Genomic DNA, 25,654 nt, shown 5'->3' with positions numbered 1-25,654 from the left:
TCTCCCACTTTCTGCTAGAAGATCTGGAAATGAGAACGTATATCATGTGTTCAGGAAACAGAAGAATAATTCAGCACTTACGAAGCACTTTGTGTGTGGAGAAGCAGCAGGCAAGGGGACCAGGAAGGTAGATTTGGGCTGGATTATGAATATGTCCATGAGTCATACTTCATTCCATATCATTTAATAAGCAAAATAAACAGCTAATGGAGAAAGAGGTGTGTGGATGTGTGTATGTGTATGGTGGGTGGCCCACTGTTACAGACAGAGGCAATCCCACACCCATCTGAGACATCTGGTTCCCAAGAAAATTGAGCCAAGCAGCCAGTGGAGGATGCATACCTCTGGAATGTTGTTTACAACTCCAGGCGGACTCAGCCACTGCAGAGAAAACTGGCTTCTCCAGCCAAGCCTGGTACAGTGCTAAGATTGCCTGAAGGGGAACCAGAGCTAGAGACCCTGAACCTCCCCAGAATTGAGAATCATGCTGCTCAAAGAGACCCCAAATCCTGCTCCATATGGGATCCAACCCCACCAGCTGACATGAGCAGGCAAAGCGTTTACAGACCATATCTGAACGGGTGGCTCCTATTGAGGCAGATTTAACGGGGGAGAAAACCTAAGGAGAACTTTAATTAAAATGTAACCAAAAAAAAAAAAAAATGTAACGACAGGGGCTTCCCTGGTGGCGCAGTGGTTGAGAATCTGCCTGCTAATGCAGGGGACACGGGTTCGAGCCCTGGTCTGGGAAGATCCCACATGCCGCAGAGCAACTAGGCCTGTGAGCCACAATTGCTGAGCCTGCGCGTCTGGAGCCTGTGCTCCGCAACAAGAGAGGCTGCGACAGTGAGAGGCCCACGCACCGTGATGAAGAGTGGCCCCCACTTGCCGCAACTAGAGGAAGCCCTCGCACAGAAACGAAGACCCAGCACAGCCCAAAAAATAAATAATTAAATAAATAAAAATTAAAAAAAAAAAAAAGGGCTGTTATAAAAAAAAATGTAATGACAACTCTTGGGTAGATTTATTTAAAGGGAAGAAATATGCTTCATCATGAGTTACTACTTAGTCATTTTGAAAGAAAAGAATTGTGCTCCAAGAATTCTATGCCTGTCCAGAACATCATCTATATGGAAGCTGGAGAGTCCTCTCATTGGTGAGTCCCCTCCCTCTGAGACTTCCCTCACTTTGCCTACACCTGAGTGAGTAACAAACCTGTGAATTACTTGCTATCATGGCTCTGGCGTAGTATGTCTTGACATGAATATTTTTAAAGGAGCGGAGAGTGGGCCCAGCAGTGAACAAACCACAAAAGAGGTCAAAGAAGAGCATTTTCAAACATAAAAGAACTCGGAAGTTATAGGGTTGGCCAAAAATTCATTCCGAATACCAGTATACCACCATACCATATGGAATACCATAGGTGGTATTCCAGTATACCACCTATGCACTTTTTCTGAGGAAATTATGATAAAATATAAGAAACAGTGGTGTTCCATAAATCTAGTAAAATATATAGTTATATCAAAATACATGGAGGTATTATGTTTATGTAATACGAAAGACAGCCCACTTCTCAAGAGCAGGAATGGAAACCAAAAGGGTGAATAATATCTTCAAAGTACTGAGAGTAGGTGACTATCAATCTAGACCTGCATATTCAACTAAACTATCTTTCATTAATTAGGACATTTTCAGATAAACAAAAACTGTAAGAGTTTGCTATCAGGAAAACTTAATGAACGAATCTTACAAGAATATACTGCAGGAAGACAGAAAATGACCCTAAAAGAATTTTAACAGACAAGAAGGAAAAAAGAGCAGAGATATTTGTAAACATCTAAACAAATTGGTAAATTTAAACATATTATCTATAACTAAAATAATGTCTAATTTAGAAGTTTTAAAAAGATACAACCAAAATACTGGCCAAGAATAGTAAATAATTTGATGGAGGATGATCAAAGTTCACAACCTTCTATTATTTGGCAGGGAGTGTTAAGATACTGATTAACCTTAGACTTCATGAAGTTAAATATAAATGGAAAAAATCCAGATTCAAACTTGAAAAGAAAGAAAATAGTGTCTAACTTCTAAACAATTAGAAAAAAAAAGAATTAAAGAATAAAAACAAACTATTCAGAGAAAGAGAGAGGAAAAAAAAAGGACCAGAAAACCCCAAAAACCTGAAGACAGTTAAAACAAACCCAAATATATTCTAAATTCCATTGAATGTTAATGAATTAAGCATGCCAGTTAAAAGAGACTTTTTTAAAGTCCAGCTATAGGGCTTCCCTGGTGGTGCAGTGGTTAAGAATCTGCCTGCCAATGCAGGGGACATGGGTTCAAGCCCTGGTCTGGGAAGATCCCACATGCTGCAGAGCAACTAAGCCCGCGAGCCACAACTACTGAGCCTGTGAGCCACAACTACTGAGACTGCGAGCCACAACCACCAAAGCCTGCATGCCTAGAGCCCATGCTCCGCAACAAGAAAAGCCACTGCAATGAGAAGCCTGCACACCACAATGAAGAGTAGCCCCCGCTCGCCGCAACTAGAGAAAGCTCGTGCACAGCAACAAAGACCCAACACAGCCAAAAATAAATAAAATAAAATAATTTAATTTTTTAAAAAAAGCTTTAAAAAATATTTATTCCAGGAAAATACAGAGAACTGAGTGAAAATCAAAGTACCATAAGTTTTGTGAGAAGTGGTGAAAGTATTACTTGAAGGGAAACGTACAGCTTTAAATACTTACATATAAAAAACAAAGTCTGAAAATTAGGAACTTAAGTTGAACTACAGAAGTTTTTTTTAAAGAATAACAATATCTAAGTTGAAGGAAGATGAATAAAAAAGCAGAAGTTAATAAGATGGAAAATAAAGATACAATGGAGAGTATCAAGTTAAAAACTAGATCTCTGCAAAAACTAATTAAATAGAAAATCCTCTGGTAAGATAGATCAAGAAAAAAAAGAGAATAGACAAAATAATATTAGGAGTGAAGTGATAGGCATAACTTCCGATAAAGAGGAGAATTTTCTGAGAGACTATTATGAAAATTTTATGCCAATAAATCTGAAAAATTAGAAGAAATAGACAAATTTCTAGAAATATGTATCTTACCAAAACTGTTTTGAGAAGTCAAATGACTCCATCTCATAAAATGAAATCAGAACTTTAAAATCTACTCACAAAGAAAATACTAAACCTACATGATTTTATACGTGAATTCTACAAAACTTTCAAGTAATCAGGTGTTCCAATCTTATACAAACACTACCAGAGATGAGAAAAAGAGGAATACTCCCCAGTTTAGCCAGTAATGTTACTGTAGCATTGATATCTAAACCAGACAAGGATAGTACAAAGAGGAAAAGTAACAGGCCCACCTCACCCATGAACAGAGGCAAAAATGTAAACAAAATGTTAGCAAACCAAATCTAGCAGTACAGAAAAAGATAACACATCGTGATCAAGCAGGTTTATCCCAGAATGTGAAATTTGTGAAATATATAAACATAATTTACCATATTAACATATTAAAAGGGAAAAACCTTTATGATAATTTTAATTGATACAGAAAAGTTTTGATAATATTCAACACTAACTCATTAGAAAAGATATCTGCAAATCAGGAGTTGAGTATAGAGTTAATTACCCTATACAGGGCATCATTCTTATTATAAAACGTTATAGAAGGATTCCTCTGAAAACTAGGAATAAGATATCTACAGTCCTCAGGGAAATGCAAATCACAACCACAATGAGATATCACTTCACACCTGTTAGAATATCTATTATCAAAAAGACAAAAAATAACAAGTGTCAGTGAGGATGTGGAGAAAAGGGAACCCTTGTGCACTATTCGTGGGAATGTAAATTGTCACGGCCACTATGGAAGACAGTATGAAGTTTCCTCAAAAAACTAAAAATAGAACTACCGTATGACCCAGCAATTCCACTTACGGGTATTTATCCAAAGGAAACGAAACCCTAACTTGAAAAGATTATTTGTACCCTCATGTTCACTGCAGCATTATTTACATTAGCCACGATAAGAAAACAACCTAGTGTCCATCAATGGATAAATTGACTTTTAAAATGTGGTGTATATATATATATACAATGGAATATTATTCAGCCACAAAAAGAATGAAATTTTGCCATGTGGAACAACATGGATGGAGCTTGAAGGCACTGCTAAGTAAAATAAGTCAGACATAGGAAGACAAATACCATATGACCTCACTTATATGTGGAATCTTAAAAAAAAAAAAAAAAATAACAAAAAACCCCAAAACTCACAGACACAGAGAACAGACAGGTAGCTGCCACAGGTGGGGAGTGCGGAGGGTGGGTAAAATGGGTGAGGGTGGTCAAAAGTATAAACTTCTACTTATAAAATAAATAAGTCCAACAGGTGTAATGTACAGCATGGTGACTATAGTTAATACCGTATTGTATATTTGAAAGTTGCTAAGAGAGGGTATCTTGAAAGTTCTTATTAGAAGGAAAAAAACTGTATGTGTGGTGGCAAATGTTAACTAGATTTATTGTGGTGATCATTTCATGATATACACAACTACTGGATCATTATGTTATACACCTAAAACTAATATAACATGTTAACTATGTCTTAATTTTTAAAAAAAGGAAAGAAAACTAAATCAAGCTAATCAATCAATACAGGAGCAGAGAAAAATAGGTATAGAAAATACCATGTAAATAGAAAGCATAAAATAAGATAATAAATACAATATAGCAGTACTCACAATATATTAGTCTAAATGTACTGATGAAAAGTCACAGACTGTCAGATTTGATGTAAAAAAACAAACCACCAACAAAATCCAGCTATATACTGTTTACAAGGAACATATCTAAGGCAAAAAGACATATGGAGTTTGGAAATAAAAAATGGAAAAAGATAAATCAGACAAATACTAACCAAAAATGGTAATAGAGCTATAGTACTGTTGAAAGCATTATTCAGGATAAAGATGGTCACTATGTTGTGATAAAAGGATAAAAAAAATTCATCAGGAGAATTTAGTAATGCTAAATGTCCATGCTCTTTTATAACATAACATCAAAACATAGAATGGAAATTTGGTAGAATTACACATTGATAAATCTATAATCAAGATAGAAGATTTCAACACACACCTCACTAACTGATAGGTCAAGAAGACAGAATATCAGTAAGAACATGGAAGATTTAAAAATATAATTAAGAAATTCTATTTTGGTTATGTCTTCACTGGTCTAAAATCCTCCATGGCTCCGTATTACCTCTGGCATCAAATCCAAATTCTTCCTATAATCAAAAAAGTATGGTACTGGCACAAAAACAGACACAAAGATCAATGGAACAGAAGAGAGAGCCCCAAAATAAACCCACACACTTATGGTCAATTAATCTATGACAAAGGAGGCAAGAATATACAATGGAGAAAAGGCAGTCTCTTCAATAAGTGGTGCTGGGAAAACTGGACAGTTACATGCAAAAGAATGAAATTAGAACAGTTTCTTACACCATATACAAAAATAAACTCAAAATGGATTAAAGACCTAAATGTAAGACTGGAAACCATGAAATTCACAGAAGAAAACATAGGCAGAACACTCTTTGACATAAACTGTAGCAATATTTTTTGGATCTGTCTCCTAAAGCAAAGGAAATGAAATGAAAAATAAACAAATGGAACCTAATTAGACTTAAAAGCTTTTGCACTGCAAAGGAAATCATTGACAAAACAAATAGACAACCCACTGAATCGGAGAAAATATTTGCTAATGATATGACTGAATAAGGGGTTAATATCCAAAATATATAAACGTGGGAGAAAATATTTGCAAACGAAGCAACTGACAAAGGATTAATCTCCAAAATTTACAAGCAGCTCATGCAGCTCAATACTAAAAAAACAAACAGCCCAGTCCAAAAATGGGCAGAATACCTAAATGGACATTTCTCCAAAGAGGATATACAGATTGCCAACAAACACATGAAAGGATGCTCAACATCACTAATCATTAGAGAAACGCAAATCAAAACTACAATGAGGTATCACTTCACACCTGTCAGAATGGCCATCATCAAAAAAATCTACAAACAATAAATGCTGGAGAGGGTGTGGAGAAAAGGGAACTCTCTTGCGCTGTTGGTTGGAATGTAAACTGACACAGCCACTATGGAGAACAGTATGGAGGTTCCTTAAAAAACTAAAAATAGAACTACCATATGACCCAGCAATCCCGCTACTGGGCATATACCCTGAGAAAACCATAATTCAAAAAGAGTCATATACCACAATGTTCATTGCAGCTCTATTTTCAATAGCCAGGACATGGAAGCAACCTAAGTGTCCACTGACAGATGAATGGATAAAGAAGATGTGGCACATATATATACTAAGGAATATTACTCAGCCATAAAAAGAAATGGAATTGAGTTATTTGTAGTGAGGTGGATAGACCTAGAGTCTGTCATACAGAGTAAAGTAAGTCAGAAAGAGAAAAACAAATACCGTATGCTAACACATATATATGGAATCTAAAAAAAAAAAAAAAATGGTTCTGAAGAACCTAGGGGCAGGACAGGAATAAAGACACACACGTAGAGAATGGACTTGAGGACACGGGGAGGGGTAAAGGTAAGCTGGGATGAAGTGAGAGAGTGGCATGGACATATATACACTACCAAATGTAAAACAGATAGCTAGTGGGAAGCAGCCGCATAGCACAGGGAGATCAGCTCGGTGCTTTGTGACCACCTAGAGGGGTGGGATAGGGAGGGTGGGAGGGAGACGCAAGAGGGAGGAGATATGGGTATATATGTATACATACAGCTGATTCACTTTGTTATAAAGCAGAAACTAACACACCATTGTAAAGCAATTATACTCCAATAAAGATGTTAAAACAATTATATATACATATATATATATATATAAACAGCTCATACAACCCAACATCAGAGAAAAGAAAAAAAAAACCCAACCCAATTAAAAAATGGGCAGAAGACCTGAATAGACATTTTTCCAAAGAAAACATACAGATGGCCAACAGGCACATGAAAAGATACTCAACACTGTTAATCATCAAAGAAATGCAAATTAAAACCTCAGTGAGATGTCACATCACACCTGTCAGAATGGCTATCATCAAAAAGACCACAAATAACAATGTTGGTGAGGATGTGGAGAAAAGGGAACTCTTGTACACTGTTCGTGGGAATGTAAATTGATGCAGTCACTGTGGAAAACAATATGGTGGTTTCTCAAAAAACTAAAATAGAACTACCATATGACCCAGCAATTCCACTCCTGATAAAATCTCCGAAAAAAATGAAAACACTAATTTGAAAAAATACATGCACTCCAATGTTCAGAGCAGCATTATTTACCATTGTCAAGATATGGAAGCAAGCTAAGTGTCCATCAACAGATGAATGTACAAAGAAGATGTAATATACACACACACACACACACAATGGAATATTACTTAGCCACAAAAAGAATGAAATGTTGCTATTTGCAACAACATGGATAGACTTGGAGGGTATTATGCTTAGTGAAAAAAGTCAGACAAAGACAAATAATGTGTGATATCACTCACACGTGGAATCTAAAAAATAAAACAAACTAGTGGATATAACAAAAAGGAAACAGACTCACACACATAGAGAACAAACTAGTAGGGAGAGGGACCACGGGAGGGACAAGATAGGGGTATGGAATTTAGAGGTGCAAACTATTATGTATAAAATAAATAAGCTACAAGGATATATGGTACAACACAGGGAAGATGGCCAATATTTTAGAATAACCGTAACTGGAGTATAACCTTTACAAATTGTGAATCACTATGCTGTATACTTGTAACTTATATAATATTGTACATTAACTATATCTCAATTTTTAAAAAACTGAAAAATAATCCAAATTCTTCCTCTTGATCCTAAAAGTGCTCCACATTTGGTACTGCTCTACTTATCTACCCAAGCTTATTAGCTTACTTCTTACCTAGCTTATTTCTTAAAACACAAATCATCTATCCTAGACAAGCAAACTGCTAATGGACCAGAGAGAGGAAGCTCTATGGGGTAGTGCTTACGTAGCTGGGTTGGAATTAGACTGCAAAGATGCAGATCCTGGTTCTACCATGTACTAACTGCATGACTTTGGGCAATTCACTTAACCCTTATGATCTTCAGTCTTCTCATCTGTAAAATGAGGATACTGGTAATATCTACCTCCTAGGCCCACTGTGAAGATTTATAAAAATAATCATTTCCTGATACATTGTACTTGCTCCATAAATACTGGCTACATGTCTTTATTCACGTCGCTACCATCTACTGGAATGACCCTCTTCCTCCTCCCATCTATTCAAATTCTATGCAGGCTCAAAGGCCAAGTTATTCTTCCATAAAATCTTCACCAGTTGCTCCCTTCATTATCTCCCTCTTCTACAGTACACTAGTTCTCAACCTTGTAGGGGAGGGGTAGAGAGTCACAGAGGTCTTAGAGAATCTGATGGGGAAAAAAGAAGATCTTCTTAAGAGTTCTTTACAAACGCGTGTTTGAATAACTTATCTCCCACTCATAGAACTCTAAAACTGAGAAATAATGTTAGCCCATTTTTCAGATGAGATGATGATCCCTTGGGGAATCTGTCCCCAGGTAATCAGGCCAGAAATCACCAAGACTCATTCTCAGAATGATAATTACTAAACATGCCAGCAATGTTATTATATTTTATTCTATAGGAATACCTTGTTTTATTGTGCTTTGCTCTATCGTGCTTTGCAGATTCTGTTTTTTACCAATTGAAAAGTTTGTGGCAAACCTGAGTTATCAGATGATGGCTAGCATTTTTTAGCAAGAAAGTGTTTTTAATTAAGGTATGCACACTGTTTTTTTAGACATAATGCTATTGCACACTTAATAGACTAAAGTATTGTCTAAACATAACTTTTATATGCATTGGGAAGCCAAAAAATTCATGTGACTTGATTTATTGCAGTATTCACTTTATTGCAGTGGTCTAGAACCAAATCCGCAGTCTCTCCGAGGTATGCCTGTACTTTACCTTCCTTGTACTGAAATTCTCTGACTAGCTTTCTCTGAAGCAACACCAAACTATGAAACACAAAATTGCCCCAATTTTATTATTTGAGGGAGTTAACTTTGAAGCTTTCTTTAAAACTTTTCTCTAATTATAATAATCAAAGAACATCATCAGTTCTAGGTCTCAGGCCAGACAAGATACAAATAAAGCCAATCCACCATAATCTTTCATTCCCAGACATGACTTTATAAATATAAATATTTTATAAATATTTTAAAATATAGCTTCTATCTTCCTACCTACAAGAAATTTTTCCAGAACAACTAGCAAATAGTAAAATAATCTATACTCTGCTCATTCTCTACCCTTTCTTCCAATTCTCAAAGAAGTTTAACGGTAAGCAAGAAAAAAAGAAGAAGGAAAAGCATCATGAATAACCTACAAAGCACAATAATCAACCTCCACGTTATTAAAACCTGATTAGCACATCTGTAGTCACAGTCTCCTTGTGCACACAGGAAGCTGTTTCACTATGTGGAGTCATACAACCAGCCTAGGAAATGAGATAAATGACTCAGGAAGAGGGGGAGGTTTGTAAATGGATACATCAGTCAAAAACTTTAATCAAAAACCAGGAGAGAAAGCACTTTATAAGAAAGTAGTATTGGAGTATCTGAAGAGCATAATTTTTTAACAAAAGAAAAGGATCATAGAGATGAATCGGAAAGGCCACCTAGTCAAAATCCTTCATTTTCCAGATGAATAAACTGAAGGCTGAGACCTAAACCATGGATTCCTTTGAAATCCACAGGCTTTCCAGAGAAGGGAATCTAGGAACCACCATAAGAAGGCAGCTTCCTCCCCAGCTGAAATTCACACTGTCTTGTATAATGAGGCAACTGAAATAAATACTGGAAAATGCCAGGAACATTATTTATACATTCTAAATTATAACTCCTACTTCGGCCTCAGGGGAGAGTCCACACACCACAAGCAACTGGATCTTCTGGGTTAGCAAATGCCCAGCGAGCTGGCTTAGACTGCAGTGCACCCCTGGGGTGCTGAGAGGGATGCAGTCGCACACCTACTTGCCACTCAGAGATCGTTTCCTTCGTCGTCTTCCTTTGGCAAGTAAAAAGACCTAGAAAAGAGAAAAGTGTACGCTACAGAATTTACCACATATACGGTCACACTTCTTAGGTTTTCCACCTGTTGTTTTCATTTTTCACAGACATGTTCTAAAAAATAACGGGTTAATAATGTTTAGAAACAATTTTTGGTTAAGAGGGCTAAGAATTAATGTTTATTTGGCATAGGGATAACTTCCCTGCGCATTCTTTTTTAAAAAAATAAATTTATTTATTTATTTATTTATTTATGGCTGCGTTGGGTCTTCGTTGATGTGCGCGGCTTTCTCTTGTTGGGGCGAGCGGGGGCTACCGTACATTGCGGTGCGCGGGCTTCTCATTGACGTGGCTTCTCTTGTTACAGAGCACGGACTCTAGGCGTGCGGGCTTCAGTAGCGTGCAGGCTCAGTAGTTGTGGCGCACAGGCTTAGCTGCTCCGCGGCGTGTGGGATCTTCCTGGACCAGGGCTCGAACCTGTGTCCCCTGACTTGGCAGGCAGATTCTCAACCACTGCGCCACCAGGGAAGCCCCCTACTCATTCCTGATATTGCTCATGTGGGAAATTTAGAAGAACATTTTGATTGGCGGATCGGTGTATGTTCACACATGGTCTATAACTGCGAAGACAAATCGAAGGCCGTGTGGTGATGCAGTTGCTTTCTTTAGGGGAATGGCATTCAGGACTCGGTTGCCTAATTGGGAGTAAATCTACTTTCAAGTCATTTATAAAAACTGCTCAGATTTTATCGACTTAAGAAAAACACAAAAAAGATTTCTTACTCATTGCCATTTTACTTTTGTAAGTTAAAACAGAATAGAAAATGATCGTTTAATAAATGGATCTAAATTTTTCTGTTACTGGACTCTAAATACAAATATCTGTAAAATTCTGGACCTTCGGCTTTCCTTTGTATATCACTCTTTCATTTTTATATTGAACTCTAAATCTAAAGCCAATTTCATTCCCTTGGGATTTGGTGATGAAGTCTTATGAATGAAAACCATCAGCCAGCGGCGCTTGCTCAACTCACAGGTGATCAAGATTTTGGCAAACGCCGATTTCTGAAGTGCAAACGTTGTGTATTTTACAGAGAACAAAACAACGTCAGTTCTAAAATGCTACCATCATTTTTTTTGTCCTAAAGTCCAAAGTTCCTTCTAGGTAAATGTACAATGTTCAAACTGCTTCTCCACTAACGGCACAAAACCTTAACACTGTATCTTTTTCCTTTTTAAAACGAAATAATAGATTTTGTGTACGGGTTTCTGACTAAAACTGAAGTACATGAATACACAGATTTTTATCTATGATTAAGAAATTTTCAAAATTAAATTTTCACTTCAAGTACTTCCAAGTTAAATTATAAATCAGTTAAAAATGAACCATGTGGAAATAATATAAGTGTTTTAAGGGTCCTTTTCTGTTATTTTATCAAATTACTGGAACATTGGATTTCCTAGACAAAAATACTCAAATTAACTATGTTCACAGCAGGATTAAAGAATGGTTGAATCATCCCTAATGATTTCCTTTACCAAAAGGGGCAACTGAGAAATGTTTAGAAAGTAAATCTAAGTTAATCAAAAGAATGAAGAAAGAAATTGCTTACAAAAATGTTTTACTGACTAAACTAGTTGTTTTTTGAGGGAACCTGAAAGGTAGTACTTTCACGTGTTTAACCTTCTTGCCCACGGTTGGGGGGAGGGGAATCTCCCTATAGGTTACATTGCTACAAAAACATAATTGTTGCTTTTTCTGTCCTGTCCCTCATTTTTGCCTTTCTTGAGAAAAGTTCTTAAGGCTCTAGAAAATAGCTAAGATGGAAAATAGGAGTGGGTAAGAAATATCTGTAAAACAAGCTAAGGAGCAGTATCATCCCATGTGAGTAAAAAGAGTAGTTTGGGGCCAGATCACAAACATCCAAGACCAAGAACAAGGTACAGAAGGGAGTTTTTGAGGAGAATAGTGATTTGGCCAGATCTGTGGAAGATAAATCCTCTAGACTAGCTCAAAGAGAGAACGAAGTAAGGAAACGCTTAGGATGCTCCAGGGATAGGTCCCCGGGTATCAGTCAAGGTCCTGGCAGGAAACAGGTAGCAGTCAGGCTGGGTAATTTAAGATCAACAAAGGCAATACTACAAGAATGTAGACATGGTTTAAGGAAATTCACAAAGGATAGGACTACAATGGCAAAAGCCATAACCACTCTGAGGCCTGCAGGAACCAGGGGAATAATTAGAGTAGCTGGGAGAGGGTGCCTGCATGGAGAGAGCTGCCTGACTGGAGCTATGGCCTTTTAGAGGAACCAGCCAACCCACAGTAATAACCACAGAGGGCTAGGGACAAACATGCCCTCACCTCTCCCTCGTCACATCCTCTGATCTTCTGTCACTGCCTCCTCTGGCTGCACGCAGCTGAAAGCCAGGGGCAGGAGCAGAGTGGAGAGAGTACCGGGAGAAGTAGATAGAAGAGTCCCAGTCTAGGGGTAAGGTCACGGTAGTGGGAATGAGAAAGCAGTAATACAGAGACAAATTTAATAGGACTTTTAGACCGATTGAATTTAGAGATGGGAAGAGAAAAGCCAAGGATGACATCACAGGTTCAAGCCTTGCTAGACTAGAATGGATGATTACATCAACTGAGCCTGTTTTTACTAACCGTTGTATTCCCAACGCCCAGCACAATGCCTTGGTCATGAAAAACCTTCTACAAACATTTGTTGGAGGGGAAAAAAGATGGATGGATGATGGAAGAAGCAAATTTTCAGGAAGATGATGTGTTATGTAGTCTTAGACACACTGAGTTTAGAGTATGGTAGAAGAGCCCAGCAGGTGGTTCGAGATTTGAGTCCAGAGCTCTGAAAAGGAAAGGGAGAAAGATGTACCTCTAAGAATCATCTGCACAGAAGTGGCAGCTGACACAATGAGAGTGGATGAAATGGCATAGAGAGCAGGTATAAAGAGAAAAGAAGTGGGGTCTGATGACCAAACTGGGGATCTATCTGCAATATGGGACAAAGGAAGAAAGACACGGAAAAACCAACAAAAGGAAAAGACAGTATTTACAACCTTTTGCCGTACTGTTATATTATATTCACATATATCTGCACATCCCTGGTAAGCTCTCTTTTTCTTAACACTGTACAATCTTGCCCAACATAAAGATGATACAAATGCAAGCTGGAGACCAGCACATACCTATCTGCCTCAATAAGATATTTTTTAAAGCCCCAAATCCCGGTCTTACTAGTTTTGCTCACCTTGAATCTAACAGCCAACATTAATCCCTTTTTAATTTAGAAATTAGGCTTATTCTTTCAAGCAACCATGTACTGAATACCTATTATGTATCCAGCACTATGCTCAGCAAAGTGGAAGTAAAAATCAGTCTCCAGTCATCAAGGAAATTAAAATCGACTTGGATTATAAAGAAACACTTGAGCACAAAACAATTAAAGTTCGGTTAAGAGCTGACCTATATGATTCGAACCAAATAGCATTTCATCCAGTGAGAATACCATCCAACGCCTATCGACATCTGCTCTTTTTTTCCCCTAACTCAGAAGATTGACAAAGGAGCTAAATTCTACACAGCTGTACTTCCTATTTAAGGCCCAACCATGCCATATTGTAAATTTCTCTTAACCTTTCTTTCTTCCCCACTGTTCCATAAGGTCTCGATAATCTTTGTATCTAGTGTCTCAAACATGGTAGTCATTCAAATATTTGTTAAATGAATGAATGAATCAGAAGCTAAGCCAAGCCCAGAACAGCCGTATCAGTGTCCTTAACTCTCTCCTATGGCAAATCCCAAAAGCTTTAAGGGTCAAGGAAGTTACCTAATACGACCTTTGACCTGGCCTTGGCCCCATGGGATGATTGGTATTAAAGACTTGGTGTTGAGTGTTAAGACAAAGGCTCAGAAAAACCCCAGCAAATCTTAAAATGCTTTTAGAAAAGAGGAAGAAAGAATATTAGAGCCCAATTCCTGAGGCATGAAATGTGCTCACTAAATGTTTGATGAGTGAATGAACAAAGGACAGCTGAGGAAAGCCAATGAGCTCAAGAAGAGACCAAACTCAGGGGGGCAGGTGTGATAGGTGGGGCTGTATCTAAAGCCCTCTCTAGCTGACACTCAACTGAATCTATTTCCTAACTAACGGCTATTATGTCCATTTCTATGGATTAATTCTCCAGCTAACCCCTTCTTCACTAATCCCAACTTCCCATTAAAGGAAAACAAATCCTGTAAATCACACAATCATCAGTGCCTCCTACACTGGACTGTACATATTCATCACCTAGATATTTTGTTAAAATGAAGGTTTTGAATCATTACATCTGGGGTGAGGCCAGAGATTCTGCATCTCTAACGAGTTCCCAGGTGATGCTATACTGCAGGTCAACAGACCACACTTTTCCAGCATCAAGAGCCTACAAGAAATTGCAGAGAATATGTATGTAGTCTGAAAGTCACAGTTAAGATACCTCCTGCTCCCACACTTCCTAGTGGTAAAATCTTAGACAAGTCATCTTACTGAGCCTGCCTTTGGAATATGGTGCTTACTATGTACCAGGAACTAATGCCGCAAATTTATCAACTTATGAATAGGACTTAAGTTAAACAACCTGTCCAATGTGGATACAATAAACTCAGATCTTATTCTAGGAGTTTGATTCAAGAACCTGGTGCTCAGGGCTTCCCTGGTGGCGCAGTGGTTAACAATCTGCCTGCCAATGCACGGGACATGGATTCGAGCCCTGGTCTGGGAAGATCCCACATGCCGCGGAGCAACTAGGCCCGTGAGCCGCAACTACTGAGCCTGCGCGTCTGGAGCCTGTGCTCCGCAACAAGAGAGGCCGCGACAGTGAGAGGCCCGCGCACCGCGATGAAGAGTGGCCCCCGCTCGCCACAGCTGGAGAAAGCCCTAGCACAGAAACGAAGACCCAACACAGCCAAAAATAAATATAAATAAATAAATTTAAAAAAAAAAGAACCTGGTGCTTAATCACTGTATAAGATTGCCTTTTCAGCATAGCTCCCAGAGCCATTATGAAGATTAAATAATAATTGGTACTTAGCTCACATTATTGAGCACTCATAGGCTCCAGACCTCTGTGTAAGCTCCCTTGGGAGCATATTAACTCATTTATCTTCATGGCAGCCCTAAGAGGCAGGTACTATTAGTATCCCCATCGTACAGGTTTTAAAATAGGCCCAAAGAAGTTAAACAGCTGAAGGTCAAACACTAGTGCAGTCAAGGTCGGAATCCAGGCAGTCTCATGGCAGAGCCCGGCGCTCTTCTGCCACAAGCCAGCAGAGGATGCGGCCCAGGGCTCCGGGGACCAGATATCAGCTCGCCCACTCAGGGCGGTCTAACTGCCAGGTCCGCTCACTCCCAGAGCAAACCAAGCCCTCGTCTACACGTAGCTTTACCTACATCTGTGGGAAGTGTCTTTCTCGGCCCACACGCCGGACCCCCATGAACAGGTCAGGGTTCTGGCGAAAAATAATTTGTCAAGTCCTAAGAAGAGCTGATTAGCTAAACACCTTCAGAACTGACTTACACTTAAACTGTTAACACAGTCGCTCCGGGACCCCCTTAATCGGCGGTCCCCAAAACGTGCACCGCAATCTGGGCTCCGCGCGCCTACTCCGCCTACATCCGGGCTCGAGCCCAAGGGCCGCCTCTAATCCCATTTGCTCTCCAACACCGCCCTCTGCCGGCCTTTCCTTGGGTCGCCGGCATTGTGAGTCCCTTCCGGGTGTCCCGGAAGCGGAGCTTTCTCTTCCGGGACGAGCGTCTGGGCGACCGCACGTGGTTGTAGTGCCGGGGCTTGAACCTAGCTGGCAGAGAAGTGATTGCAACTGTCTCCCAGAGAGAGGGAGCCGAGCCGGAGCCATGGAGGGCCAGAGCGTGGAGGAGCTGCTGGCAAAGGCGGAGCGGGACGAGGCAGAGAAGCTGCAGCGCATCACGGTGCACAAGGAACTGGAGCTGGAGTTCGACCTGGGTAACCTGCTGGCCTCGGACCGGAACCCTCCGACCGGGCTGCGGCACGCGGGACCCACGCAGGAGGCCGAGCTGCGGGCCCTGGCGCGGGACAACACGCAGCTGCTCATCAACCAGCTGTGGCAGCTGCCCACCGATCGTGTGGAGGAGGCGCTGGTGGCGCGGCTGCCGGAGCCCACCACTCGTCTGCCGCGCGAGAAGCCGGTGCCCCGGCCGCGGCCGCTTACACGCTGGCAGCAGTTTGCGCGCCTCAAGGGCATCCGTCCCAAGAAGAAGACCAATCTGGTGTGGGACGAGGGGAGCGGCCAGTGGCGCCGCCGCTGGGGCTACCAGCGCGCCCGCGACGACACCAAGGAATGGTTGATCGAGGTGCCCGGGAATGCCGACCCCATGGAGGACCAGTTCGCCAAGCGCATTCAGGCTAAGAAGGAACGGGTGGCCAAGAACGAGCTGAACCGGCTGCGTAACCTGGCCCGCGCGCACAAGAGGCAGCTGCCCAGCGCGGCCGGCCTGCACCCTACCGGACACCAGAGTAAGGAGGAGCTGGGCCGCGCCGTGCAGGTGGCCAAGGTCTCCACCGCCTCTGTGGGGCGCTTCCAGGAGCGCCTGCCCAAGGAGAAGGCGCCCCGGGTCTCTGGAAAGAAGAGGAAGTTTCAGCCTCTTTTCGGGGACTTTGCAGCCGAGAAAAAGAGCCAGTTGGAGATGCTGCGAATAATGAACAGCAAGAAGCCTCAGTTGGACGTTACGAGGGCCACCAATAAGCAGATGAGGGAGGAGGACCAGGAAGAGGCGACTAAGAGGAGGAAAATGAGTCAGAAGGGCAAGAGAAAGGGGGGCCGACAGGGTCCTGGGGGTAAGAGGAAAGGGGGCCCGCCCAGCCAAGGAGGGACGAGGAAAGGGGGCCCACCCAGCCAAGGAGGGAAGAGGAAAGGGGGCTTGGGAGGCAAGATGAATTCCGGGCGGCCTGGCTTGAGTGGCAAGAGAAAAGGAGGGCAACACCAAGGAGGAAAGAGGAGGAAGTAAATTTCACCGTCAGACCTGCTTGTAAACCAAGAACTGTACTTGATGTTAAGTTCTAGGTACAGTAGGGAGATGCAGAAGATGGGGCCGCTGCCTGCATCGAGCTTCAGGTTAAAGGGCTAGGCTTGCCTTCCTCTGAAGATGGTTGTAAATGTTTGATTCGACAAATTAATGCATTTCCCACAACTAAAACTTTTGCTGGAGATTAAAGGATGTATTTAAGGACATACGAATTAGGGAAAGAATGTGGAAACTAGGAGTGAGTTCTGTTTTTAAACAGCCATTTTTTTTTTTCTCTTTCAACTTTGGATGGGGTGTAAGGGAGAGAGCTGGTCATATTTCAGAGACTTTTAATAGATTGGTTTCTGCATTATTTTGATAACAAGCTTGTGTATTTATCAAAGGAGGGAGACAGGTTACATTTTCAGAACTGTTGTAAAGGTTATTTAATAGAACTGTCTGTGTGTAATGTTGCCTTTAACTTTTTGGCTACTGGTACAAATCTTAAGTAAAGCTTATGACCTGAATACCTGGCACAGATTATTTTCATTTACTTTCTAGAAAGCATAGCAGCTAAATTATGATTTCAGCGAGACCACTTTTATTAGAAAAGCTCATACTTCTTTTGGTATCAGATATAATATTGAAAGTGTAGTACAACTGGTGCCTCTTTCAACACTGAAAACATTAATTTGCTGTAAATGATAAACTGGGGCTTCACTAATAGTAATAATCCTCATTAATCCTAATTTTATACTTAAATCTTTATCAACATCTATGTCCCCAGTTTTTTTAAAGCTTCAGGTAGGTCTGTTTGGGGAAGAGAGAAAGAAACAAAGTCCTTACTTGGAACATTACCTTTTGATTCATTTGTCAAATTGACCTGAACTGGTTTGATTAGGAGGTGAAATGTTTACAGCTATTCTGGGTCTCTTTCCCTAATTGATATCAGTAACTCACCTTCGTAAAAATATATATCTCCTGAAAAGGATTCATAGTACATCTGGAATGGGGGGCGGTAGTGCTTTTTTGCTGCTGTTATAGGTCTGGGGAGCCACTCTACTCTTGCTTTTTGGTCTGACAATTGATAGGAAATTAAAATTGAGAGATCGTTTGTCTCATTTTTTCAGTGTTGTCTCTTTATAAGTTACTTTTAGAAATTGCTAGGAAAGAAAAGATTAATTCAGATTTCATAATAGGTTACTAAAACACAGATGTTCAATTGTTACTGTCTTAAAATACTTTGTGATAAAGTTAACTTTGCCATCATTGATCATTGTTTCCACTGGGACCTGGAAACTTGGAGCTGCTAATCCCTGGCCCTCCCTTCCCACATAACCGTGGAAACTTTTTAACTACTGATAAAACCATTTAATGGTATCCTGAACAACTTCATCAAAAGCCAAAGCATTCATAGACCATTTAACACCTTTTAAATTCTTCTCAACTGTCCGGGATTTTTTGTTGTTGTTACTGTTTTGTTTGGGAATTTTTCTGGCTTTCGTTTTGTGACTTGATCTAGCAGTTGGACGCAATACTGGCCTTGTAAAAAAAAAAAAAAAAAAAAGACCCTCGGGCTTTTTGCAAAGTTCTTGTTTACCGTTAAAACAAATTTAAATGCAATGTCTTAATTTATTCCGAAAATACTCTGAGAAGCCAAAATAGCATTTTAAAGGAGTCAGAGTGGAAAAAGAATGCCCTTGTTTCTCCCTTTCCCCACGTCCCCGACTTGTGAAATGGAGCGTTTTATATAGAGACTTAGGAAAGTACCCCAAATCCCTACGGAGCAGTTACCTGTGTGGCAATTTCAAAGGTGGATGGTGAGACTTTGTAGCTGGGGCACTCGTAGTTCCGACTGGTGGGAAAATGGTCCTCCGCCAAGGGCTGTCGCTGGCGCCGGAGACCGCGGCGCGGGTGGGCGGGCGCGGCGGGGGTGGGCGGAGGAGAGGCGGCGGCCGGGATTGGCCGGCGGCGGAGGGGGCGGGGCCGCGGAGAGGAGCACTCCGCGCAGCCATGGCCGCTCCTCGCGACAGAGTAGCGCACTTGCTGAGGCAACTGCGACGCGCAGCGTAAGTGCGGGCGGCGCGGGCTGGCGGGCAGGGGATCGGAGGGTGCGGCCGAGCCCACGCAGCCCCCGGGGAGCAACCCGCCCGGGCCGGCACGTTCTTCCTCGTGTCACTTTTGAGAATTTGGGGACCGCGTACCGCAGTGCGCGGCGGCCTGGACGGCGCTGTGTGCCAAGCAGCCAAACCGCCAAGCGCGGCGCGGTGAGGCTGCTATTCCTCTGCCTGATCTGCGGTTTAGGAAAGTAAGGCCCAGAGAGGAGAGCGCCTGGTCCCAGATCTACGCAGGCAGCGGAGAGCTTGGAACAGTGACCCAGAGAAATGCATGTATCCAATCAACACATATGTATCGGGTGTATGTAATGTGCCCAAAACTATTCTAGGTGCCGGGGATACAAAGACGAAAGACTCTGCAGCAAAGTCTAGCAGGGAATTGCATGAGGGGACAGGAGTGAAACGGGCCTCTGCAGAATGCAGCGGACAGAGGGTGTAGGAGAAAGAGAGGGATGAGAGAAATCACCAGGAGCTTGACTCTCTGGCATGTACAGGGCAGTCAGGGTATTAAACGTTATGACACGTCTGACTCGCCCTCCAGAAATGCCAGGTACATAGTAGCTGCCTGATAAATACTAGTTGAATGTGCAGGTGCACAAGTCCGCCTGGGAACACATGGGGAAAACATGAGCTAACAGGTGGAGATAAATAGGGGGAGAGGAGGGGACTAGAGAGGAATTTCAGGCAAAGGGAAGAGCAACACCAGAGGCAAAAGCCGTAGTTCCAGGATCTAAAAATAGCTAAAGACTGGACCTACCTTTATAGGAGGACGTGAGGAAAGAAAAAACAGATGGCGAAAGACCATGAATTAGAAAATAGCCAAATTTACTGGGCACTTACCAAGCACAGGGCGCTGTCCTACACACTTTACATGTACTACTACTACTAACTCTAATCCTTACGACAACGCTATGCCAAGCTGTATTATTATCCTCCTATTACATATAAAGAAATAAAGGCATGGAGAAAAATAATTTGCCCAGTGTCATACACTAAGCAAGTGGCACACCCATAATCTGGACCCAGGTGTTCTGGCTTCACTGTCCTTGTTCTCAGTCCTATGCTAAGGAATTTTAATTGTGTCCTGTAGATAATAGAAAGCTGTTGAAGCAATAGTCCTCACTGTGAAACATACTCTTTGAGATGCCCCATGAAAAAAAGAATCCCATGGCCAAATAAGTTTGGGAAACTAACCAACTGCTGCATCACCCTGTGGAGAGTCAGGATATACGTCAGCACACGAAGCGCCCTGAGAACTCCTGCAGGGAAGAAAAAAAAAAAGTTTAGCTGTATTTAAACTCTTTGTTCCAAACCTGTGTCATCACAGAACTCTTTATCAAGCAACCCCATTCATATCCCTTGGAACCAATGTCACGTAGAACATGTTTTTGGAATAGCTGCATGCAAAGGAGTGTGGCATGATTAGAATTAAGTTGAAGCTTTCTGGTAGCAGTGGAGAGGAAAGACGAGGTAATTGTCAGGCTCCAGCTAAAAGGCACCAAGGAGCGGCAGTGGGTACAAGAGGGTAGATGTAAGAGATATTGAGATGCAAGAAAAATTGGTTAGAATCAGCAGGATTTTGTATCTGATTAGTGAGACAGGAGAAGTGGAGGTTTCTGGCTGGGGCATTGGTAAACAGTGGGGCCATTTACCAATGTAGGGACTGTAAACTTTAGGAGGAAGATGATAATCATTTTGAGTTGGACATGCCTCAGGTACATCCAGGTGAAGACCCCGAGCAGGTAACTGAATACACTGTTCTGGAGCTCAGGAGCGAGTTGGAAGCACACCCATATATAGAGGGCAGTTGACACCACGGATGTAGAAGCAAAGGCCTTGACAAACTGTATTCCTAGAAGAAAAGGGCTGAGGATGAAGTCCTGGGGAGCATTACTGTATGGTGCTTTGTTCTGTGCATTTTTTTTTTTTTTTAATCCCATGTAGAAAGAGAGAGATTGCAGGTAAAAATCTTGGAAAATTGGGAAATGGTACCACTGGGCCCACGTTTTGCCCGGGGAAAGTCTGCCGGAGCTGAGGTGAAGCTGTGCCCACCTGCTCTGGATGGGGCAGCACTCCAGCTTCCTGAGAGACAACTCCCTCCACCCCAGGGCAGCCCACCACTCAGTCCACACACACGGCAGCTGTGCTGACAGCCAGCTGCTCTGGCCTCATTTCCATTACCTGCTGGCCTCTTTAGGCACTTGGATTTGCACTCTGACTGCCGGAAAAGGAACCAGCATTAAAGGATAGGAGGGGTGACCAAAGAGGTGAGAGGAAGGAAGGGAAGGAGGGAAGGACAGTTTGCAGTGCTCTCATCCCCGGGGTACCACAGGGAACCAAACAGCCTAACATCCATGGGGCTTAAGTGTGTGCGTGTGTCGTTGGGGGGGGGCGGTGCGGGGGGGTCAGGCAGGGCAGAAAATAAACAATAAACTAGTAAGTAAAACTTACAGCATATTTGATGCAGATAGGTACTAAAGAGAAAGAGAAAGCAAAGGGGGATGGGGTGTTGGAGGAGAGGATGCAATTGTAAAGAAGACAGAGAAAACCTCAACTACTAGTTTCCTGAGGCTGCTGTAACCAATTACCACGAATTAGTGGCTTAAAACAACACACATTTATTATCTTACAGTTCTGGAGTTCAGAAGTCCAAAATCAGTTTTCCTGGGCCCAAATCAAGGTGTCGGCAGGGCCACATTCCCTTCAGAGGCTCTAGGGCAGAGTCCATTATCTTGCTTTTAACAACTTCTAGAGCCGCAGCGCCTGCATTCCTTTGCTGGTGGCCCCTTCCTCCATCTTCACGGCCAGCAACGTAGCACCTCGCTTCAGCGGTCACATTGCCTTCTTCTGTGTCAAATCTCCCTCTGCCTCTTTCTTAGAAGGACACTGTGATTACCTTTAGGGCCCACTCAGATAATCTAGGGTAATCTCTCCATCTCAAGATCCTTAACACATCTGCAGAGTCCCTCTTGCCACACAAAGTAATGTTGACAGGGTCCAGGGATTAGGACCAGAACAGCTTTTGGGCTCAGCTCAGCACACTCACTGGAGAAGTAACTGTTGCAGAAGGACCAGGGAAAGGAGGGCGCAAACCACGTGGCTCTCTGGGGGGGCATCTGGAGGTGCAGCACACCTGGCATGGTTTCAGAACAAGGCGTCTGGATCAGACTGAGCGAGAAGGAGGTGAGGCCAGAGACACGGTGGGCATGTCGGGGTGGCCAAGGATGACCCTAAGGTTGTTTGGCCTAAACAACCAAAGTTGAAGTTGTCATTAAGCTGGGATAAGGAAGAGGCTTTGAGGGGAAGACCAGGAGCTGAGTCTCAGGGGAAATGTGAGATGCTTAATAGACGTTCAAGTGATGATGTCGAGTAGGAAGTTGATTCTGGAGTTCAGGAGAGAGGTCTAAACAGAAAGATTAAAGTGGGAGTCATCAACGTAGAAGGTGATCGAGGCCATGGGACCAGGTTGAGGTCACTCAGGGAGTGAGTGTGGAAAGAGAAGAGAAGGATCTACGGGCTGAATGCTGGGACCCTCCAGCATTTAGAGTCAAGAGCGTGAAAAGAAACTAGGCCAGGAGCAGCCAGTGCAGTAAGAAGAAAACCAGGGAATTGTGTCCTGGAAACCAAGGGAAGAAAGTATTTCCAGGGAGGAGGGAATGAACGGGAGGATGCAAATGACAGGTCTGAACTGAGAACTGAGTGGTGTATTAGCACCGAGGGGCGGGCCTTCGTGACCTGGTAAGTTTGTCAGTGGAGTCATGGGGCAAAGGCTCATTGGAAGATGTTCCAGAGAGAATGGGAGAAGAGAAATTAGAGAGAGCAGGTGTAGTCGGCTGAAGGGAAGGGGGCAGGCGGGGGCAACAGTGGGAAAGGGAAGGGGGACAAGAGGAAGTTGTTGGATGATGGTTGATATAATATGCGGAAGTCAACATTTTCGTACTGATGGATAAGATTTGGGGAGAGGGGGATTTTGATGACGCAGGAGAGGAAAGGAAGAACTGTTGGTAGTGATGTTTTGAGTCGCTGAGCAGGGCTGACGTTTAGTGCACAGGGGAGAGGTTGGCCTTTGCTAAGAGCGTGGCCAGTTTATTAATGATACCAGGAGGGAAGCCAGAATAATCGTGCCAGAGCCAGATGGTGGGTAGATAAGAGCCTTGCTCTAACCCTGCGGATTTCAGGGGGCCAAGGATGCGTGGGAGAAAAGAAAATGGAGTCAGTGGTTGTAGGCGAAGAGGAGAGAACCAGAGGTGAGCAAGCAAGCCAGAGGGGTTAAGAGGTTGAGAGTTTTAAGCATGAAACTCTTAAATATGATGACAAGGATCAAGTAAGGGGGAAGGCTAGGACATACAGAACAGATGGAGGTCCCAAGAAGGCAAGAGGGGGTGGGATTCAGACCACAACTAAGGAGTAGGAATGATGAATTGAGGTAGCCTGAAAACTTGAAAAATATATAATAAAAAGAGAAGGGGGGATGGGTGGAAGGAAGCCTGTGCTCCCACGGTCCTTCGTGTTGGATAGCTTCAAGTTTGGATTTTTCCTTCCCTTTGAGTCTCTTTTCTTGTCCTGGAGGGGCGTAAAGCAGGGAGAGACCTCGAAAGTAGTGCCCTGTGAAGGACAACGCCAGGGCCTTGCCTAATGCCGGTTCCCCTGCGGGAGCCGGCAGATGGCTCAGACCCGCCTGGATGCTCTTGGGAAACAATTCCACATGGCGTTCTCAGCCGTGCCCACCAGATGGCAGCCTCGGCTCATGGTGGCGCTCACACCCGCCCACGCCCGTTTTCACTTAATTCACAATTTTTGAGATCTTGACCGTCATTGAGTTTAACCCTTTTCCTTCCTTCCCCCTTTCCCCTCTCAGATGTGTTCATTCTAAGTTTGCAGGCGGGGGTAGGGGGGGTGGTATGTACCCACGTACCTACTGGACCCACCGGGACAGGGTCCCCTGGGCAATAGAGAGAAACATAAACCCTTTTGAGAGGCTCAATCGGACGGCGAACAGCAGGAAGAGAAGCCGGAGAAGGGACCGTCCAAGAAATCGGAGGCGACCAGGACAGGAAGGGATACGGAGGTCAAGGGAGGGAAAGTCTCGAAAGAGGAGGACGTGGGAAATCCGTAGAGGAGCGGACTGAGAACTGAGCCGGGGTGAGGGATTCGGTGAAAAGAAGGTGACAGGTGTGACAGTAGGTGACAGTAATTTATGCGGACCCGGAGGGTGGGGCCGGGGAGGGGACGAGCAGGTGGAGCTGAGAAGGGACGGAGGCGCGAGGTGGTGGGTGACCAGGGTGGCCTGCAGGCCCACCGAGGGCTACGGAGGAAACGGCCCAAAGCCTGTTGGAAGAAAAACGAAACACCCTGAAGACAATGCTACAAAATAACGCGGAAAGCTCCGGGGGAGAAGGATGGGGGGGATGAGGTGCGAGTAGTTAACACTGGGTCAATTTGGCCAAAGCTCCTAACCTAGGAAGAGCTGAGACCCCATCTTTTTGGGGGGGCTTAAACAATAGAATTTATTTTTCCACAAATCCGGAAGCTAGAAGTCTGAGATCAAGGTGTCAGCGGGGTTGGTTTCTTCTGAGGTCTCTCTCCTTGGCTTGTAGATGGCCGTCTTCTCTCTGTGCCTTCACACGATCTTCCTCTGTGTATGCCTCGCGTTATATGAGACTCCATCTTGCTAGCAGGTTCGCTCTGGAGACTCTCCTTGCTGACCTGATGAAGTAAGTGGCCTTGCTGGCCCATGAATCCCAGGTGCCATCTAGGAACGGAGGGCAGTCTCCAGTGGACAGCCAGCAAAAAGCCAAGGTCTCAGTCCTATCGCTCTCCGCGCCGGTTCCTCAGGTCCCCCGGAGTCGCCAGAATGGGTTTGCGAGTTGCTGCGTACATGTAGGTCCCGAGGCGGCAGCGGCCGCCGGGAATAAACCCGATGAAGCCGGGAAGCGGACAGAAGTCTTTTGGGAGAGCGCGCAGCGAGGCCTCGGGTGCCCGGCCGGAGAGGCCCTCGGGCGATGCCGGAGGGAGTCCAGCGCCCGCCCCGGGGCCTCGCCTGGCCTGCCGGTGGGGTCGGGGGCGGGGGACCCTTCCTTAAACCTTCCTGTAGCCCCAGAGCGCTCATCCCAGCTCCCCGCAGTTATTTAACTATAGCTTCAATAATTCGTGGAAGAACGATCCTACAATGCTGGAAAGACTCCGAGTCAACTTTTTTGTCCATGGTGATTTCTGGCTTTTTCTATCGTGGGGTGTTTGCTGTAGCTACTACTTTGATAGCCTCTTAAGACCAGAATGCAACGTGTGTTACTTTAAGGCTTC

The 25,654-nt window shown here is 43.3% G+C and overlaps 3 protein-coding genes and 1 long non-coding RNA gene across 17 annotated transcripts in view; 2 read left to right on the top strand and 2 right to left on the bottom strand.

Annotated features, from left to right (window-relative positions):
- Positions 1–19,128, bottom strand: part of CRH (corticotropin releasing hormone) — a 435,535-nt gene extending 416,407 nt beyond the window's left edge. For 2 of the 5 annotated variants that reach the window (XR_014236765.1, XM_082364867.1), the window contains exons 1-2: positions 19,029–19,128; positions 10,161–10,217 (exon numbers count right to left, since the gene is read on the bottom strand). The gene's annotated coding sequence lies outside the window, so the exon portion shown is untranslated. Of the gene's footprint in view, positions 1–669; positions 10,218–19,028 lie in introns of all 5 variants that reach the window. The other 3 variants (XR_014236764.1, XR_014236766.1, XR_014236767.1) reach the window with 3 other exon arrangements.
- The window catches only part of LOC309615376, a 515,886-nt gene that overhangs the window by 464,323 nt on the left and 25,909 nt on the right, over positions 1–25,654 (bottom strand). The window lies entirely within an intron of this gene.
- RRS1 (ribosome biogenesis regulator 1 homolog) lies at positions 15,977–17,768 on the top strand. The gene has a single exon (XM_082364832.1). The coding sequence runs from the start codon at positions 16,107–16,109 to the stop codon at positions 17,235–17,237; it is 1,131 nt and encodes a 376-aa protein (XP_082220958.1). The 5' UTR covers positions 15,977–16,106; the 3' UTR covers positions 17,238–17,768.
- ADHFE1 (alcohol dehydrogenase iron containing 1) overlaps positions 19,190–25,654 on the top strand; it is a 33,590-nt gene continuing 27,125 nt past the window's right edge. For 4 of the 10 annotated variants that reach the window (XR_014236761.1, XR_014236762.1, XM_082364821.1 and 1 more), the window contains exons 1-2: positions 19,217–19,303; positions 24,949–25,065. Coding sequence is in view for 5 of the 10 variants with exons in the window: in XM_082364821.1 (XP_082220947.1) it covers positions 19,248–19,303; positions 24,949–25,065 (173 nt within the window). In the remaining 5 variants the exon portion in view is untranslated. Of the gene's footprint in view, positions 19,304–24,948; positions 25,066–25,654 lie in introns of all 10 variants that reach the window. The other 6 variants (XR_014236763.1, XM_082364817.1, XM_082364823.1 and 3 more) reach the window with 5 other exon arrangements.

Source organism: Balaenoptera borealis (genome assembly GCF_965194805.1).
Source record: "Balaenoptera borealis genome assembly, chromosome: 17".
NCBI classification, from domain to species: Eukaryota; Metazoa; Chordata; class Mammalia; order Artiodactyla; family Balaenopteridae; genus Balaenoptera; species Balaenoptera borealis.
This window is presented reverse-complemented; position numbering and strand designations above follow the sequence as displayed.